Here is a 20,647-nt window from a genome sequence, read left to right as displayed (position 1 = left end):
GATGCTACTTTAATGTTCACCGAAATAAATTTTACAGGAGATATCCTAAGCCTGTGTAAGCCTGTTTTTCATGCTTTCTTTGTGTATGCTCACTATCAAACTTGTCTACCACATTAAGACAGCTTTCATTCGCTCAGATTGTTGGATAGGCATCGTAAAATACATTTCAGTAGCCGTCTTTTTTCAGATACTACAGTTGCCAAATATTTCAGAACATGAGAACTTAACATAAAACATTGTCGCACTGAATGGACTTAAACACTGAAATAGATGGGGGGGGGTAAACATTCATCACACTCATCAACGTCTTAACCAGGAGTCCTCCATGGGAGTGGCTGAGAGCTGCGTCCGAACCTGGGTGATCGATGCTCCTGTCCGGCATGGCATGGCCAAGGCATCGAGGCGGAGATGGAGTATTGATCTCGCCTTTTGACACTGGGCCGTCAGAGGAAACGCGACATGAGCAAGTCCCAATTGAAAATGAATGGAGCATGCGTGACATCCACAACTCTTTGTTTGAACACCAAAGACATCATTAATCACATCGCCTTTAACATATTTTTCTGTCTTCTTCTAATGCCTCTTAAGGTGAAAGAAATCAAAAAAGTAACTGAAAGTGATCAAATTACTTCACAGAGTTTGGGTAATCCAAAAATGTCATTACCCGTCTTCCATAAATTGCATTACCTGTCTTCCTTTTAAGGTTTCTTCTTGTGAAAGAGGATTTTTATTCTCCTGGGTCAAACCATAGAGAATGATAGAGGCCTTTGGTGGCCAAAAGGCTGTTTTAGCATGGGCAGCACCATTGAGTGCTTCCACCATGCTTCCGCCATTTTAAAGTAGTCAAATTAGTCAACTGGGTGGGGATTCCTATGAGTTGTAGCCTCAATGGCGCTGCCCATGCTGTCACAGATGCTATAATGACACAGACATAAAGATGAGTCCTCTATCTATCTCTATGGGTCAAACCAAATCAATATCCTATTATAGTTCCTTCCACACAAGAAGAGGGGAAAAAACAATGGCCTCCTATATTTTCTAGTCATGTGATGCATATATCTATATATTAGTCCTCTAGTCGTTTCAGCTAAAGAGGCAAGGCTATTTTGGAGACACACCAGTGTCCACTGAAGTGCCCCGCTAAACATTATTACGTATGTTTAGCGGCATATTCAATTAAAACCCATGGTTTGGTATTTGGTATCAGGGATGGGCAAAAACATAATTATTTGGTAATCTGTAGTGTTATGTGGACAAGGTGGGATATAGCTTAAACAACAAGCAACTAGCGGCAATGGGAGATATCAGCACCATGGACAGCAGTGAACTGGGAACCTCGCGATCTGACGTTCAGAACCACAGGACAGTGGTCAGCGGTGGTCTCAAGTGCAGATGCAACGCCACTGGCCACTGGAAACCTAAACAGGAAGCAATAAGCCCGCAGTCGACTCCTACACCAACATCCATATTTCAGTTCAAACATACTTTTAGAATTGTGAATTATAGGGATTAAATGTGCACTTATTTGAAATTAAGTGAACTATTCTTGATTCTTTGACCTATACATCAACATGCAAGAATGTGTATTTTGTATTCATTTGCTCTGTAAATATCTGATGGTGGGTTTAAAGGCCCTCGGATTGACCCTGGGTTTGTACAGATGAGAGTGTGGAAAAACACATGCTACACTTGTCAATGTTTTAATGGGCTTTTTTAATTGAAACCAGCTTCACTGATAACAAACATGCAATATCACTGTACAAGCAACACCACGGATAGTAGTACTCATTCAAGTCCCGAAACCAGCTCTCACACACACACACACACACACACACACACACACACACACACACACACACACACACACACACGCACGCACACACACACGTTCATATTTACATCTCACAGTGAATGATGTGTTAAAAACAAAATGGGGTTACACTTTCCAATTAGAACTGAGAATCAGATCGCGGCACAGTTGTTTGTGTGTGTGTGCGAGAGAGAGAGAGTGAGAGAGAGAGAGAGAGAGAGAGAGAGAGAGAGAAGAGAGAGAGAGAGAGAGAGAGAGAGAGAGAGAGAGAGAGAGAGAGAGAGAGAGAGAGAGAGAGAGAGAGAGAGAGAGAGAGAGAGAGAAGGAACAGATGACAGCCAGGATGTGTGAGAGTAGAAAAACAGACCTTTTACCACTGTGTGTATCAGACTGAGAAGCTCAGATATTGCTATAGGAGTCTTGGATGAGTGTCCATTGAATTTATAGGAGTGTCATGATGGGTAAAGAATAAATGTCTCTTTTACAAATAAACTGATATCTTCTCTTATCTTTCCACTCAAACAGTGCTACGTGGGATTTGTAAAAAATGTCATTTTTTTTATAAAGATGAATAAATGATGGTGATGATGGATATGCTTGGGGTATTGCTTGTATGATATAACCAACATCACTGTTTGTCTGGCTGTTGATATTTATAAACGTAAAACAAAAAGAAAGGCCACACTACCAAAAAATAAACCTTTCAATTCAAAAAAATAAATAAATACTTTAAAACAGCATACAAAATTCTGGCCTTTACCCTTTTTCCACACTCAATGGAGGTTCTGTCCACAAATGTGGGATAATAAATATATTCATGTTCATTTTTGTAACAGTTAGGGGTTAAATTCTTAATGAAAAAATGGATTATTATTATAAACAGTAGGAAAGATCTTCGCAGAAACTCTGATTTCTATGTAATACTGCCCATATCACAATGGTCACGACACAATAAAATACTGCAAATTATCAAAACTGTACAGAAAAACTTACATATTTCTCTAAAATACATTTTCACTGTTAGTGTGAGAAAAGAGAAGTGAAGAGAGCGATGTTTTTATTCCACCAATAGGCGAACAGCCTGTCTTCTAGCCAGACTAAGACACACCCACACCGCCCCCACTCAGACATCACCAAATACTCGTCAACACCAAATGCTGCTTCCTGATTGCTCTGAGATCTAATGCTCATGTCTGGGGGCGGTGGGTGTGTCTCATAGGTCCCTCAACACGGCTGCCAGCCAGGCAGGGTCAGCTGATCACTGCACACCGTCTACGCTCTAGTCGATGGCTACTACAGTACAACTCTACAGGACTCACAGACAGCCTAGTAAGAGAGGAAACTGCACTGGGACGACCCACCCTACTGGTCTAGCAGCCTAGTGAAGCCAAAGAGTACGAACCAAGAGGCTCGCATTTGTTAGCATTTGGCGCCCGTATAAGCAATAAGCCTGCCACAGAAGACTGAAGAAGAGACTCCTACAGTACAGTCCCCTATGCTCCAGTGTTGAACTTTATATAGTATTTTTCAAAATAGAAGATTTCATGTTTCTCTTTAATCTTTTCTTTGTAAATAATTCCTCTAGCTAAACTACTGCTCGGTTACAGGTGTGAGTGTTTGTTTTAGTGGCGTAGTCTCTCAGGTCATGTGGGTGTTTGTTTGGCAGGGTGTGTGGCGCCGCCCTGGTGGCGGGAGGTCAGGTCAGCGGTGGCGGTAGTGCCTCATTAGGGGGACGATGCAAGATGGTGGGCCCGAGAGCTTGAGGAAGGGGTGCTGGAGCAGCTCCTGGGCTGTGGCTCGCTGAGACGGCTCTCTAACTAACATCAGATCGAGGAAGGCCCTCATAACCGATGATACCTGAAGGAGAGAAAAATAACACATGACTATTTATTTGATTTAGGGGAATAACTGACATCAATAAACATTTCTGTAAATGTGCCAATTAAAATGCTAATGAAAAAAATGAACCCTGCTGACCTTGTGTGACTCCTTTAGCCGTGGGGGCAGGTTGTCTCGTATCCTCCTCATGGCCTGTAGAGGGGGTTCGTTAAAGTACGGGGGTTCCCCATCTATCATCTCTATCACCATGATGCCCAACGACCAGATATCCACCTAGCAGGCAGTGTGAACGGTGTTATTGTCTTTTTTCACAGCTCAATTTCTACAACATTATGCAACGGGAGGGCCTAATCCTGAATCATGATTGGTCTATTCCACAATATACTATGACGTTAAAATGCCCATTTACTCTGCGCCATATGTCTGCGCAATCCACTGTCTCATCAGCCAAGCAAGGCCCGTTTTAAACATGATCTCCACCATAAACTGTCTCTGCTGTCTCTGCCTGGCCGGTTCCCCTCTTTCCACTGGGATTCTCTGCCTCTTACCCTATTACAGGGGCTGAGTCACTGGCTTACTGGGGCTCTCTCATGCCGTCCCTGGAGGGGGTGCGTCACCTGAGTGGGTTGAGTCACTGATGTGGTCATCCTGTCTGGGTTGGCGCCCCCCCCCCCCTTGGGTTGTGCCGTGGCGGAGGTCTTTGTGGCTATACTCAGCCTTGTCTCAGGATGGTAAGTTGGTGGTTGAAGATATCCCTCTAGTGGTGTGGGGGCTGTGCTTTGGCAAAGTGGGTGGGGTTATATCCTTCCTGTTTGGCCCTGTCCGGGGGTGTCCTCGGATGGGGCCATAGTGTCTCCTGACCCCTCCTGTCTCAGCCTCCAGTATTTATGCTGCAGTAGTTTATGTGTCGGGGGGCTAGGGTCAGTTTGTTATATCTGGAGTACTTCTCCTGTCCTATTCGGTGTCCTGTGTGAATCTAAGTGTGCGTTCTCTAATTCTCTCTTTCTCTCTTTCTCTCTCTCGGAGGACCTGAGCCCTAGGACCATGCCCCAGGACTACCTGACATGATGACTCCTTGCTGTCACCAGTCCACCTGGCCGTGCTGCTGCTCCAGTTTCTTTCAACTGTTCTGCCTTATTATTATTCGACCATGCTGGTCATTTATGAACATTTGAACATCTTGGCCATGTTCTGTTATAATCTCCACCCGGCACAGCCAGAAGAGGACTGGCCATCCCACATATGCTCTCTCTAATTCTCTCTTTCTTTCTCTCTCTCGGAGGACCTGAGCCCTAGGACCATGCCCCAGGAATACCTGACATGATGACTCCTTGCTGTCCCCAGTCCACCTGACTGTGCTGCTGCTCCAGTTTCAACTGTTCTGCCTTATTATTATTCGACCATGCTGGTCATTTATGAACATTTGAACATCTTGACCATGTTCTGTTATAATCTCCACCCGGCACAGCCAGAAGAGGACTGGCCACCCCACATAGCCTGGTTCCTCTCTAGGTTTCTTCCTAGGTTTTGGCCTTTCTAGGGAGTTTTTCCTAGCCACCGTGCTTCTACACCTGCATTGCTTGCTGTTTGGGGTTTTAGGCTGGGTTTCTGTACAGCACTTTGAGATATCAGCTGATGTACGAAGGGCTATATAAATAAATTTGATTTGATTTGATTTGATTTTGATTTGATTAAACAGCATCTAGACATTATCTCACATTTCTTTAAGATGAACATTTCATTTTCCACAGAGGAGATTTGTATAAACCTTGCTGTCTGTCTCTCCGACATTTGCAACATTGTTTCGATGTTAAAAATGAGTTCTCCAGCTGTCCCATAGTAACGAACGTGTCGGGGTTGGGACGAGGCAGACAGGCAGGCAGCATTTCTCAGCCAGTCGAAATCATGAATCAGCTGGCATCATTTTTATGGATATTGTCAAAGAAATGTCAATTGAAAAAAAATATCAAACGAAACGAAGTGCAGCTAGTTTGCAGTCTTTACAGCTTCAGTTGGAAGTGATCGTCTTAGCTGTGCTGTTGGCTAGCTCCTCTGAACAACAGCGCCCTGACGAGAGAGCACAGTTTCTATGCCAGGCTATATGCAAATAAATGTCATTTGGAAAACAGCTTAAACAAATGCAAATGCTACTGTTGTTATTCTTTTTGACCTTTGACCTGACTGTAAGTTAGCCGTAGTTGGCTAGCTAGCAAGCAAGGGATAAGAACGTTCCCAGCCAGTATGGCAATGGAACAATTAGAATGAACGACTGTGTACAGAACAAAAAGACTGAACGACTGGGTCGCGCTTTAAGCAACCAAACCCATAGAACAAATGACCAGCCGGCTTGGGTAGGAACCCTAGATTTGTGTGGGGAACAATATCTTGTGGAAGGATGAAATAGTATGAATAAATTCAGCAGAATCATTTAAAAAAAATGAAAATATGTCAACCATTATTTTAATATGTTGGTAACCCAGTGCATTAGGAAAGTATTCATTTTGTTACATTAAAGCCTTATTCTAAAATGTATTAAATACACATTTTCCCTCATCGATCGACACACAATACTCCATGTCAAAGCAAAAAACAGTTTTTTATACATTTAAAAAAAATGTAAAAATCCAAATTACATAAGTAAATGACCCTCTGCTATGAGACTCGAAGATTGAGCTCAGGTACATCCTGCTTCCATTGATCATCCTTTCTGCAACTTGATTGGAGTCCACCTGTAGTAAATCCATTGGTTGGACATGATTTGGAAAGGCACACACCTGTCTATATAATGTCCCACAGTTGACAGAGCGAAAACCAAGCCATGAGGTTGAAGGAATTGTCCTGGCCAAAAACCCGAAGTGACAAAGGTGTCCAAGAACCCGATGGTCACTCTGACAGAGCTCTAGAGTTCCTCTATTGAGATGGGAGAACCTTCCAGAAGGACAACCATCTCTGCAGCACTCCACCAATCAGGCCTTTACCGTAGAGTGGCCAGATGGAAGCCACTCCTCAGTAAAATTCAGATGACAGCCCGCTTAGAGTTTGCCAAAAGGCACCTAAGGGACTCTCCGACCATGAGAAACAAGATTCTCTGGTCTGATGAAACCAAGACTGGACTCTTTGGCCTGATGCCAAGCCTGATGCCAAGCGTCACGTCTGGAGGAAAGTATGGCGGAGGAAGCATCATGCTGTGGGGATGTTTTTCAGCAGCAGGGACTGGGAGACTACTCAGGACCTCAGACTGGGGCGAAGGTTCATGTTCAAACAGGACAACGACCCTAAGCACACATCCAAGACAACGCAGAAGTGGCTTCTGGACAAGTCTCTGAATGTCCTTGAGTGGCCCAGCCAGAATCTAGATTGAAACCCGATGGAACATCTCTGGAGAGACCTGATCTTGAGAGGATCTGCAGAGAAGAATGGGAGAAACTCCTCATATACAAGTGTGCCAAGCTTGTAGCGTCATACCCAAGAAGACTCAAGGCTGTAATTGCTGCCAAAGGTGCTTCAACAAAGTACTGATTAAATGGTCTGAATACTTATGTAAATTGAAACTGCTTCGCCCAAAACAGCAAGGCTTTCCAGAGGGTGGTGCGGTCTACCTGCCCTCCTGGACACCTACAGCACCCAATGTCACAGGAAGGCCAGAAAGATCAAGGACAACAACCACCCAAGACACTGCCTGTTAACCAGGCTACCACCCAGAAGGTGAGGTCAGTACCGGTGCATCAAAGCTGGGACCGAGAGGCTGAAAAACAGCTTCTATCTCAAGGCCATCAGACTGACACGGAGAGGCTGCTGCCTACATACAGACTTGAAATCATTGGCCACTTTAATAAATGGATCACTAGTCACTTTAATAATGTCACTTTAATAATGTTTACATATCTTGCATTACTCATCTCATATGTATATACTGTGTTTTATACCATCTATTGCATCTTGCCTATGCCGCTTGGTCATTCCTCATCCATATATTTATATGTACATATTCTTATTCCATCCCTTTACTTAGATTTGTGTGTATTACGTAGTTCTTGTGGAATTGTTAGATTACTTGTTAGATATTACTGAACTGTCAGAACTAGAAGCACAAGCATTTCGCTACACTCACAATAACATCTTCTAACCATGTGTATGTGACCAATCAAATTTGATTTGATAGATTTGATTTTAAATGTAATATTTCCGTTTTTTAAAATGTTTTATACATTTGCAAACATTTCTATAAACCCATTTTTGCTTTGTCATTATGGGGTATTGTGTGTAGACTGATGAGGACAAAAAAACTATTTCATCCATTTTAGAATAAGGCTGTAACAGCATGTGGAAAAAAGTCAAGGGGTCTGAGTACTTTTAGTCTCAGGCCTGACAACACCCGTGCCAATACTTCCTCCAAACACCGGCTTCACTCACTGATTCAGACATTTGAATGTGTTCTTTGGCAACGTGTGTTCTTACCTCTGTGCCGTAGGGTAACCGTGAGATGACCTCCGGTGCCATCCAGTAGGGCGTGCCCACCAGAGACTTCCTCTTGGGCACCTCTTTGGACACTTGGGCGCAGAAGCCAAAGTCTGACAGCTTGATCTGTGGGAACAAAACATTTGGTTGATCATCTCAATGTGTTGTCGATGGGAATTTTCGGAGCACTTTTGTACAAGCGGAAACTCCCATATAAAATCCCATATACATTTTTTTTTTTTACCAGTATACATTATGGATGTGTGTTGCCTTTTTATGAAAATATATTTAAAGGACAGTATGAATATTGCACAATTTTCTTTCAATCGAAACCCTCTGTGTTTTTACCATTAAATGGAACATTGACCTCTTGGGATGAAGAGGTTTTCATATAAGCCACTCTAATCCTGCTTCTATTATCCCTTAATTAGCCATCCATCACATTCCAGCAGCTCGTTAAGAGGCATTAGGCTGGCTTTAATTAATAAGGACTGGGTGCTAATTGATTATGATCTCCTCTCCTCTCTCTCAAGTCTTGCAGTCAGAGGCACTTGAGGAGTTCGTACTGCATCACTGGCAACAGCACAGAGGTAGGTTATTGTGTGTGTGTAGGGCAGAGTTTAGCAACATTACATTGTAAGTAACATTGTATCATTTGGCGTCATGTGAGAAACTGGGTGTAAGGGTCAGTGGAGTGTATTCATGGATGCCAAGAGAAGACAGCGGAGAAGAGGCTGAATGTACCTCACCAGAAAAGGCATCTGTGCAAGCAAAACAGCTCCCCTCTGTCTCGGTGTGTGTAGGCTCTCTGATGCTGTCTGGTCAAAAAGAGTATGACATTGTTGCCGCCCATAGCATTGAATGCAGGGGAAAGCCAGCGAGCATGTAGCCTCCCTTGATGAAATATAAATAAAATAATAACCAATCAGCGTTTGAGCTAAACTAAGTGAGCTCTAATGTGAATGGTTCTGGCGCACCAAAAGAAGTGTAAATCGCATCGAGAGCATACATTACTGACAGAAAATCCTGCATCTCGTTGTGATGTTGTCCTCCGGTGGCCAGCTAGCTAAAATTGTCCCTTTACTAAATTAGCCATGGGGTAGAGATAGGAATTTGGACTTGTGGTTTTACTTCATTCTCCATACTAGCCAATGATTATAATGACGATTCTGATCCAACCATAAATTCATACATTGTGCCCCTGGCCTGAGAGGATGGACGTTCATTATGTACTGTAGCTAGATGTAGAAGGCTAATATTAACTAGCTTAACGTTGCCCATTTAAGGAAGTTAGGCTAGTGAGCATGTTTTTAAGCCAGGTAGCCTAGGACAACAAAACATGTAAGTGTGTACTGTATGACAGAGTAATAGACAGTTTCTCAACATGAAAGAGGAGGATGGCATTGGCGTTTCTCTACAAGTGGTGTGAGTCAACGTGTTTTTTCTACATGCAAGCGCGCACAGATATCAGAACCATGGACAGTCACATCATATTTAGCTTACGATGATTGGACTGCATTTTTTGGGGTATCTTCTAGTCGTCTCTGTATTAGGCTAAACATAGGTGATTAGATGATGTTGAAATGTTGTAGTTGAAATGGTGCTGGAATAGTGGAGGCAGCTCCTGTTTTCTTTGCGACTTGCGGTAACTCTCTGAGGTTCTAAATCATTAGTTGCTTAGTAGTCCGAAAATGTCGGATACATGAACTTGTTTGACCATGATGTAAGTCATTTAACTGTTTGTTACACGCAATGTGCTTTGTGGACGTCGCCGGACAGAGGTTGCTCTCCGGTTTTGTGAAGAAACAACAGGTGTGGAAGAATATATTCTGCCACTGTGTCTTCTTATTGTCTCGGCCTTTAGGCCCTATATACATATCACGGTCGCAAGGCATATGAACTAACATGTTATAGAGCAAACAGCGCAATTATCTGGCTTCCCCAGTGATTTTACCCACGCACCGCTACTGGTCAAGGTTACTATGAGAAACCCATGTTTCTAACCACAATACAGGTTTTAGCTGTGACCCAACAGGTACTGGGCACAACCCACCAGTCAAGCCAACATCTGGAAAACACTGTAGAGTCCCACAGTGTTACAAGTTAGTTTTGTACATGAGTCCAGAATCCACGTTGTCTTACCCGTCCATCGCTGGTGAGGAGGATAGAATCACTCTTGATGTCTCTGTGGATGACTCCCTGCGTGTGGAGGTACGACAGAGCCCTCAACACCGACACACACACGGTGGCTATCTGCTCCTCGTTCATCCTGAAACACACACACACACACGTGGGTCAAGATAGGATACCCTATAGCATATGCGTTCTTTCACAAGGACCACGTGAATGTAAAAAATATATATATTTACCAGGAAGATGAGAACATCGTAGGAACATGAAATTCGTGGCGATAACCATGCAATGTGCACTAAGCTTAACAGTCGTGTGTGTGGTCCCATATGGGCTTGGGGTAAACAGTACGTCTGACTGATTCCACAGAACTCCACAGAACATTAACATGAAGCCCCAGCTGGCGAGAACCTCCCCCATCATCGCACACACACACACACACACACACACACACACACACACACACACACAAAGATCTGGTACTGGTACTCCATTCTTGTGTATTTTATTCCTCTTGTGTTACAATTTGTATTAGAATATATTTTTATGAACTCTGCATCGTTGGGAAGGGCTAATAAGTCACAGTAAAGTCTACATCCGTTGTATTTGGCTCGTGACAAATATATATATATATATATATATATATATATATATATATATATATATATATATACATATACTGTTTTTTACACACACACAAACACAGCTCTCATCTGCAGCCCCTCCAGCACTCTCCTCCCTGTACCGTCTCACTCCACAGGAATCCATTGTCTTAGCAAGGAACAACTCGCATCACACACACGCGCGCGCGCGCACACACACATACTCTAGACTTCCCTCCCATCGTAGATTGTGCCAGGTTTTGTTGTCACACATGTATGCATTGAGAATTGCAAAACAATCTAGCAAATGGGAGGTTGATGTGTAGACAAAGGAGATTCAATGCTTCACACACATACACCCGCACACATACACCCACACAGATACACCCACACACATACTTACACAAAAACGCGTCCACAAACACAGACGCCCGCACAAAACAAATCATTGCCGAGATAGTACATTATTTCAAACAGAGAATGAAAAAGAAAGTGTATTGTTTAATGAGGCTGTCAAAGTTGCCAAGGGCATCGCATGCAGATGCGCGCACACACACCACACACACCACACACACACACAGTAGCTCCATTAGCTGATTATATGTAAGGTACAGTACAGCCACGACACATACTAGTGAGGATAATTGAACTTTGTTGCTAATTGAAATGGCTGAGGAACAGGAACACGACACAGATATAGGCTATTCTGGCATTGGTACATTGTGTGTGTTGGCAGATACCCAGGGAGAGAAGTGTGGGGGGGAGAGAGAGAGAGAGAGAGAGAGAGAGAGAGAGAGAGAGAGAGAGAGAGAGAGAGAGAGAGAGAGAGACAGAGAGAGAGAGAGAAAGAGAACGTGAGAGAGTGAGTGAGCAAGCAAGAGAGAGAATGGTAGAGACAGAGAATAGATATAGAATCAGAGAAAGAGAGAGATAATGATGGAGAGAGAGAATTGGGGGGGGGAGTACTCACCTGCAGTGAAACTGTTTGTGTGCGTGTTCTCCTATTCAGCTCTACACAGTGAGCAGTCATTTTACGCAACAAAAGAGTCGACTGAAATAGATTTGTATAATTCACCTGGCCTAACAGATGTGAATTCTATGACTGAAACGTGTTGCTGACAGTCATTTGACGGCTATTAACAGTGTTAATGACACAAATACACGTGCATCCTTGAACTAAGTGCAATAAACGATAAGGTATATGGTTGTTATTACACATGAACTATAATGTCTAACTGCTAATCCCCCTCTGGTTAAAAAATCTATCAGGATTTGTTTGTGTTAGTAGGTACAAGTATACTGAATATCTTCCTATTATCAACACAATTCCTACAGCTGTGATTATCCAAACAGCTGTGTCGGAGAAAGGGACGAGACAGGGAGGTGAACGAGGGATTCACATCTCCTCACACAACTAATGAAGACTCTTCTCTCCATCTCACGACTTCACGCTGACAGGGACGCCACTGCGTCCTCACGCAACCGTGTTATTAGCGCCCGACACGGCGGCACACAACACCGACACGCACACTGACACACGCCAGGCAAATTACTGTAATTAAAAGACCAAGGACACAATGGGTGTTAATCTAAACGACGAGGCGTTGAGAGGTTTAGGAGAAGACACTGAAACAACAGAGGAAAGAAAGATCTAGAAGTTTGAGTATAACAACTAAAACTCCTGGAACCAGGTCCATTTGGGGTTATTGAGGAATTCTGCTTTGCTGTTTCAGTTCCTGAGAGCGGGACAACAATCCAAATCCTCTTTGTTCAGACACAGGGAATTGAAGTGTCATGTTAGCGCCACAAGCTAATGCTTAGGTAGCCATTAGGAGAGAGGTGAATGGACTAGTGGCAGATGATTGGTTACCTCGTGTGAGTGACAATGTCCGTCAGGGCCCCGCCCTCCAGGAACTCCATAACGACCCAGAGCTCGTCTCCAACCAGGTAGCTGTTGTACATGTCAACCACGTTCTCATGGTGATAGTCCCTCATGATCACCACCTAGAAACAAACAAATCAACAAACACAGGTTACATGACAGATAGACAGTTGAAGTCGGAAGTTTACGTACACCGTAGCCAAATACATTTGAACTCAGTTTTTCACAATTCCTGACATTTAATCCAAGTACAAATGTCCTGTCTTGGTTCAGTTAGGATCACCACTCTATTTTAAGAATGTGAAATGTCAGAATAATAGTAGAGAGAATGATTTATTTCAGCTTTTATTTCATTCATCACACTCCCTGTGGGTCAGACGTTTATATACACTCAATTAGTATTTGGTAGCATTGCCTTTAAATTGTTTAACTTGGGTCAAAAGTGTCGGGTAGCCTTCCACGAGCTTCCCACAATAAGTTGGGTGAATTTTGGCCCATTCCTCCTGACAGAGCAGGTGGAACTGAGTCAGGTTTGTAGGCCTCCTTGCCCGCACATGCTTTTTCAATTCTGCCCACAAATTTTCTATAGGATTGAGGTCAGGGCTTTGTGATGGCCACTCCAATACCTTGACTTTGTTGTCCTTAAGCCATCTTGCCACAACTTTGGCAGTATACTTGGAGTCATTGTTCATTTGGAAGACCCATTTGCGACCAACCTTTAACTTCCTGACTGATGTCTTGAGATGTTGCTTCAATATTTTCACATAATGTTTCTCCCTCATGATGCCATCTATTTTGTGAAGTGAACCAGTCCCTCCTGCAGCAAAGCGCCCCCACAACATGATGCTGCCTCCCTCGTGCTTCACGGTTGGGATGGTGTTCTTCGGCTTGCAAGCATCTCCCTGTTTTTCCTCCATTATGGCCAAACAGTTATATTTTTGTTTCATCAACCAGAGGACATTTCTCCAAAAGGTACAATCTTCCTCCCCATGTGCAGTTGCAAACCGTAGTCTGGATTTTTTATGTCGGTTTTGAGGAGTGGCTTCTTCCTTGCTGAGCGGCCTTTCAGGTTATGTCGATATAGGACTCATTTTACTGTGGATATAGGTACTTTGGTACCTGTTTCCTTCAGCATCTTCACATGGTCCTTTGCTGTTGTTCTGGGATTGATTTGCACTTTTCGCACCAAAGTACGTTCATCTCTAGGAGACAGAACGCGTCTCCTTCCTGAGCGGTATGACGGCTGCCTGGTCCCATGGTGTTTATACTTGCATACTATTGTTTGTACAGATGAATGTGGTACCTTTAGATATTTGGAAATTGCTCCCAAGCATGAACAAGACTTGTGGAGGTCTACAATTATTTTTCTGAGGTCTTGGCTGATTTATTTTCATTTTTCTATGATGTCAAGCAAAGAGGCACTGAGTTTGAAGGTAGGCCTTGAAATACATCCACAGGTACACCCCCAATTGACTCAAATGATGTCAATTAGCCTATCAGAGGCTTCTAAAGCCATGACAGCCATGACAGGAATTTTCCAAGCTGTTTAAAGACAGTCAACTTAGTGTATGTAAACTTCTGACCCACTGGATTTGTGATACAGTGAATTATAAATTAAATAATCTGTCTGTAAACAATTGTTGGAAAAATGACTTGCGTCATGCACAAAGTAGATGTCCTAACCGACTTGCTAGAACTATAGTTTGTTAACAAGAAGTTTGTGGAGTGGTTGAAGAAACGAGTTTTAATGACTCCAACCTAAGTGTATGTAAACTGCTGACTTCAACTGTATCAGCAGTGTGACAAAGTTGTCCTTGCTGTGCACCAGAGGTTTAAAATCAGAAGCACTGGTTCTTTCCAAAAATGTCTGATATGTATTTAAGAACACAGGTAAAACGTGGATGCTAAAAGTAGAAAGAAATCCAAAATCTATGAAACAGACAGCATGGCTTCCTTACTTGTGGCATTCCCACACACCAGTGTGCTCTACACAGCCTATATAGTACCTACCTGAATCCCAAACCATCAAGAACAAGTGTGGACAAACCATTCAAAATGTCCGCCCCCAACCCTTACAGAATAGGGTGTGATTGGCAGATGTCTTTACTGTGGAGATATGAATCGTGCAATGAAACTGGGCCCGGATAGAACAGGGAAACATACAACATTGAAATACTAAAACAGTTTGAAGGATTATAAGTTTCCAGTGAAGATGTCATCCTCAAGTAGACAGGAATTCTAGTTTGAATCGCATTGCAAATGGTCCACCATTTGACCTCGGACCAGCTCTGATAAGCTTTTAGTTTCACAATGGTGTCGATTGCCTGCCTATTGTCCTAGAAATAAACTAACGCTGCTAAACTAGCTAGCTAACTCAACCACACTTTGCCTGCTTCAACTTCAGCTTTACCTAGATATTGATGAATTGGTAACTGGCTAATTATGAAGCTTGAAAGCAAATGATGTAGGCTACAGTGCCCTCCAAGTATTGAACACAGATCAGTTGTTCTTTTGCAGTAGGCTCTTCCAAAAACGTGGACTTTGAATGAATGAATGAGGTTAGTACATAATGCCTTGTTATTTTGGGGTACTTGTAAGCATATTTTTTTTACATTCTAGTCTATCCAGATTTAGGTTGAATCTAAAATGTCAATGGCTACATTACATGCTGGAATTCATTAAAAGATAAGAATAGCAGGTATCAATAATCCTCTGTATCACAAATGAAATGAATGTATTTGCAATCTTTTTTTTGCTAATTTGGTTGTTGCTATGGAAGCTTAATGAAAAGGGATTAGATTGGGGTTTTAATAGGATAACATTAAGCTTCAATATAGCACGCCCACACACACACACGCACGCACGCACGCACACACACACACACACACACACACACACACACACACACACACACACACACACACACACACACACACACACACACATACACACACACGTATTAATATTAATCATTGATGTGGGTGCGAAGATATGCAAGGACAAGATACTTGATGTCTCTTGTTAACATACTGTAAATCATGCCACCCACTTAATCCAAACAGAAATCCCTTCATGACATAAATACTGTGGCTGACTACTGAGTAACAGCTCTACTGTCTTGCTATATAGCAGGCAGGAATGATACAGTAGGGTAGAGATAAAAGGCTTGGCTCACCTCGTTCCAGATCCAAAATAATGTTAGCTTGTTGCCTTGGCAACATCTAAATCAGGTTCACTAACATAATGCTCTGATCAAAACATCTGAGGGACAGAAAATACTCGTACGTGAGGAAGCCTAATCTGAGAGACTAAATAATAATAATAATAATAATAATTTCACAATTTTGACCTGCGCTTTCTTACCTAAAACTTTGAGTCTATTAAAAGAAAAATAACACAGTACCAAAATCGCTTGGTATCTACTGGGACTAACAACCCCTGACCCCTAACCCCTCACCTCATTGAAGAGCAGTTCTCTCCTCTGCTGTTTCCTCAAGTCCATCTTCTTGACGGCCACCTGCTTGCCACTATGCTTCTCGCTGGCGATGCACACGATGCCCGTCGAGCCCTCGCCAATCTTTATGAAACTCTCCAGGTACTCCCTGGGATCACCTGGGGTCAGAGACAGACAGATTTTCAATGTCTGCTACTCACAGCAAGATACTTTATCTACGAAGCGTCTGCACATTATCGACAAACTAGCAAAATAACTTCTCTGCCTAGAAACGGTATATTTCAACTCCTGTGATGTGGGATGTACTTGTGCTTCTTTCTTAGGCTCCTCTCTATTTACCTGGGTTGACGACGAGCTGCAAGGCAGCCCTGAACTGTTCGTGGGAGACCCTGGAGGGCTGGGCATCTGAACTGGAGCCCCAGGAGGGAGGGGGGTAGGCCCCCGGGGGGATGTAAGGGGACGATGGCTGGGAGTATGCCCCCTGGAGGAGAGAACCGGTTAATACCTCCACTGCATTGTCGGTGGTGATCTTAGCAGTGACACACCTGCTTCTCTGAGAGTCATACGTAAATGTAGGTCAAAATCTTTTTTGATCGTTCAAAGAGATACGCATGCAGTCATGCTTGCACACAGTAGACCCACCTGTGGAGTGTATGGCGGGCTGGGCTGTGAGGGTGGGTGGTGGTAGGGGGAGGGTTTGTAGTGGTGGAACACAGGGGGGTACTGCAGTCCGGGGGGGTAGCCAGAGGGCTTGCTGTGGCTTTGAGGTAGTTTGAGGGGCCCGCGCGGGTATGTGTCAGACCCTGGGACCTGGGGACTCCCGTCCCAAGACGACTGGTCGTAATCACCCTGCGAGAAACAGAAGACAGAAAGAGACAGTGTTAAAAACACAGCTAATCCCCTGAAAACCTAAGCCATTTAAGCTAGATGAACTCATATTAAAATAACAAGCTAATAGAACGATAGCCGACTCAAAAGTGTGATCTTATATAAGTGCAAACCCCATTTACGCTGGGCCGCATAGGAAAGACAACACATAGGAAAGACAACCTCACCAAAAAACAGAGACTCTGCTTACTTGCATTTTGAATATAAAACTGTCAGAGATATTTCTCTCCCTCCTCAGTTTCGGTTAATTTTGAAATGCCAGCTGCTGTCCCTGTGACCTGAGTAGGTACATTACCCCTGGACAGGTGTAACGGAGGGCGTTTAGTCGAAGGGACAGGGGCTATACTTTATCATTAATACCCCACACAGACCCAAACAATGTTCCTCCATTACCCCATCCATCATACAGATGCTTTTAGGCCAGGGAACCCCCAGATCTGGGGCAACGCTCCACATCGTTTCCCTCCTTAGTCTCGTTTACAGTACCTGTTAGATTATATTCCTACAGTAGACTGTATTGGGGGGGGGGGGGGGGGGGGGTGTGGTTGCAGGGTTGTGCTCCAGCCACACGGCAACAATCAAGACTTTGAGTAGAAGACTCAGGTTTGAAGCTGCTCAGTTCGAGCAAAACCTGATTGTCCATCTTTGCTCTATTCTGCCTCTCTCGCTCTCTCTCTCTCGCTCATTCCCTCTCTTTCCCTCTCTCTCTCTCTCAAATTCAAATTCAGATTGATTTATTGGCATGAAATACAATTTGTAGATATTGCCATTGCCAAAGCAGTATAGTGGTACAGCATTTCAGTAAATAAAGTACAATGCAATGAGGATATGGAAATAATAATAATAGTACATATAATAATGTGTACACTACTGCGGTTCTATTGTGTAATCTTCGGTCGAATACATTTAATTAAATAAAAAGAAGATTATAAAAAGAAAATGAAAGAAAGGCTAATAAATAAACAACAAAATGTACATGGATGATGGCTACACTATGTATTACTTGTAAGTTATATACAATGTAAATACTGTACTTCAGGGAATTAATGGTCATGGGATGTTCCTCAGGCTATGGCAATCATATACATATCTGGCAGTAATATTAGTGGTTTCTCCCTCGCCCAGAATAATCCCCAGATTTATGTCATTAGTAAATGCACAATTGGCAATTGATTGAGATATTTTCTTGAACGTATATTCTCTTATTTGGGAGTATTTCTCACAGTAGAGGAAAAACTGCATCCCTGTCTCTCTCTCCCGCCCGCTATCTCTCTCTCTCTCTCTCTCTCTCTCTCTCTCTCTCTCTCTCTCTCTCTCTCTCTCTCTCTCTCTCTCTCTCTCTCTCTCTCTCTCTCTCTCTCTCTCTCTCTCTCTCTCTCTCTCTCTCTCTCTCTCTCTCTCTCTCTCTCTCTCTCTCTCTCTCTCTCTCTCTCTGTGTGCTGGGGTGGCTTAAAGCTGTTTCTCCATGTCCTAGGTGGGTGGTGATGAGTCATAAATCTAGCTTGGAGAGAGGTGACAAAGGGACACTTCTCTCCCTGACACTAAACATTATGCATTGTGAGTGGGACCTTGCATTCTGCCTTCTGCATGAGAGGAATCACAAACAGAAAGCAAGAGTATGGTGTGTGCGTGTGTGTTTGTGTGTGAATCAGTCACTGCCCTTCAGTTTTACTCTACCAGGTAGTACATCTAGAGGTGTTTTATGGCATCACGACTCACCAGTAACTCTGTATAAATGTGAGGTGCCGTGAACTGGTTATACAAGGTATTTACAGTGTTATTACCTAAGAATACAGCAGAGCCAAACATGTATGACTTGAATTCAAAATACGATTCAAAAGGTAACATTGTATGATTCTGATTATAATATAGGTTCACTCTTAATATTATGTTGCACAAATACCTTTATTAATATATTTTTTTAACGTATTTATATTTAGACTTATTTTGAAGCCTTATTTAATCCTAATTTTGTTATTTTATTAGGTACATTATCAGCGAAGAACTCCAAATACTGTGTTTGCCTAAATTGATTTTTAAAAGTACACTAAATTATAGCTGTGAACTGCACCTGGTCATACAGGATAGTACAGGGCTGAGATATATAATATCTAGGCTAATAATCCATCTGGTGAAGACTAGCTGCCTCCAGTACTGAGGCGATGATGCTCTGACTTCCGGAGTTAATGACATTACCTCCCAGAACACACACTCCCCCCAAACATACACTCTGAAAGGACACACACACCCCTCGAACACACACTCCCCTAAACACACACTCTAACCGGACATGAATAGCCTCATAATAAAAACCCCATGACAAGAAAGAGGCAGGGCAGGAGGAAATCTCTCTCTCTCTCTCTCTCTCTCTCTCTCTCTCTCTCTCTCTCTCTCTCTCTCTCTCTCTCTCTCTCTCTCTCACACACACACACACAAACACACACACTCCTCCACCTACACACACACAGAGAGTAAGAGGAGGGTTGGGTTGATGTGTGGGGATGGTGGTATAATTACGTGGCGTGGACTTGTTTAATCAATCACTGTGAAGCGGCGGTGCTCCTCGCGGCCCGCAGGAGGGACGGGGCTACTCTCCAGACCCTCTATCGTTGGCGGGCCACGGCGGCTGGCTGTCAGCCAAGGGTCTCCTGATCCATGTTGGTTAAACGCGCATCAATCTGAATTTGGCAGGGTAATCAACAACCCAACTGAACTGTGAAATTGAATTCCGCGCTGGAACATCGTTGGGCCGTTTTTATGCGAAGGCTGCAGAAAGGAGAAAGTGCCGCAACATCAATTTGTCACGAGAGCTGCTGCCGAGGCAGTGGAGGAGTAGCTGCGTGTGTGTGTGTGTGTGTGTGTGTGTGTGTGTGTGTGTGTGTGTGTGTGTGTCTGTGTCTGTGTGTCTGTGTGTCTGTGTGTTGTGAGCCCGTGCTGTCTACTGTTATAACCCCACTGGCTCACAACAAAAAGGGGGATTTTGTTCAATGACTGAATTGAAAGAGAAAGAGAGAGAGAGAGGAGAAGTGGGTTCATTACAAGGTCCATGAGGCAGGAAGAATGGTGCTTCTTAAGCTGCCAGATCACTGACAACACGCTTTTGTTTTTTGTTCTTTTTTTTCCTACCGATGTTAGGAATCTCCGACACGCATCACGACACATATCTTGAGACTGTTTTTTTCTCCCAATATCTCTATATGATCTCCTACATCTTTTTCAGATGGAACTCAATAGCGTGTCACGTAGTGAATTTGGTTTCAACGATTGACCTCATAGGCCTTTCTCAAGGCGTATAAAGTATAGTCAGCTGCAGTAGATTCCTGTCTTGCTCCAATCACAAGCATTTGTAACAACAACAAAAAAGAACTCTCACCACAAAAAACACTATTTCTGTTTCTACCTCTGTGTGTATTGTGGATGTTAATATCAGCAGATGCATTACTACTGCAACACCAGATGTCCAGTACAGTACTACAGCGGACAGCCTCCTCTCCTCAGCTCATACGGAGCACAAATGTTCGTACAGTTTCAGTACGTATTGAGTGTACAAAGTATTAGGAACACCTGCTACTTCCATGACACAG

At 43.3% G+C, this 20,647-nt stretch overlaps 1 protein-coding gene across 3 annotated transcripts in view; it reads right to left on the bottom strand.

Moving 5' to 3' along the window:
* Positions 1-1,694: 1,694 nt before the first annotated feature.
* LOC139415356 (serine/threonine-protein kinase PAK 5-like) overlaps positions 1,695-20,647 on the bottom strand; it is a 117,323-nt gene continuing 98,370 nt past the window's right edge. For all 3 annotated transcript variants that reach the window (XM_071163436.1, XM_071163438.1, XM_071163437.1), the window contains 8 exons: positions 16,818-17,024; positions 16,515-16,656; positions 16,179-16,333; positions 12,710-12,843; positions 10,250-10,376; positions 8,108-8,233; positions 3,788-3,922; positions 1,695-3,667 (listed from right to left, as the gene is read on the bottom strand). In XM_071163436.1, coding sequence (XP_071019537.1) covers positions 3,512-3,667; positions 3,788-3,922; positions 8,108-8,233; positions 10,250-10,376; positions 12,710-12,843; positions 16,179-16,333; positions 16,515-16,656; positions 16,818-17,024 — 1,182 coding nt within the window. In that variant the 3' untranslated portion in view covers positions 1,695-3,511. The remainder of the gene's footprint in view (positions 3,668-3,787; positions 3,923-8,107; positions 8,234-10,249; positions 10,377-12,709; positions 12,844-16,178; positions 16,334-16,514; positions 16,657-16,817; positions 17,025-20,647) is intronic.

This window comes from Oncorhynchus clarkii, chromosome 8 (assembly GCF_045791955.1).
Source record: "Oncorhynchus clarkii lewisi isolate Uvic-CL-2024 chromosome 8, UVic_Ocla_1.0, whole genome shotgun sequence".
Classification (NCBI taxonomy): Eukaryota; Metazoa; Chordata; class Actinopteri; order Salmoniformes; family Salmonidae; genus Oncorhynchus; species Oncorhynchus clarkii.
Note: the sequence above shows the minus strand (reverse complement) of the source record. Positions and strands in the feature narration are given on the sequence as shown.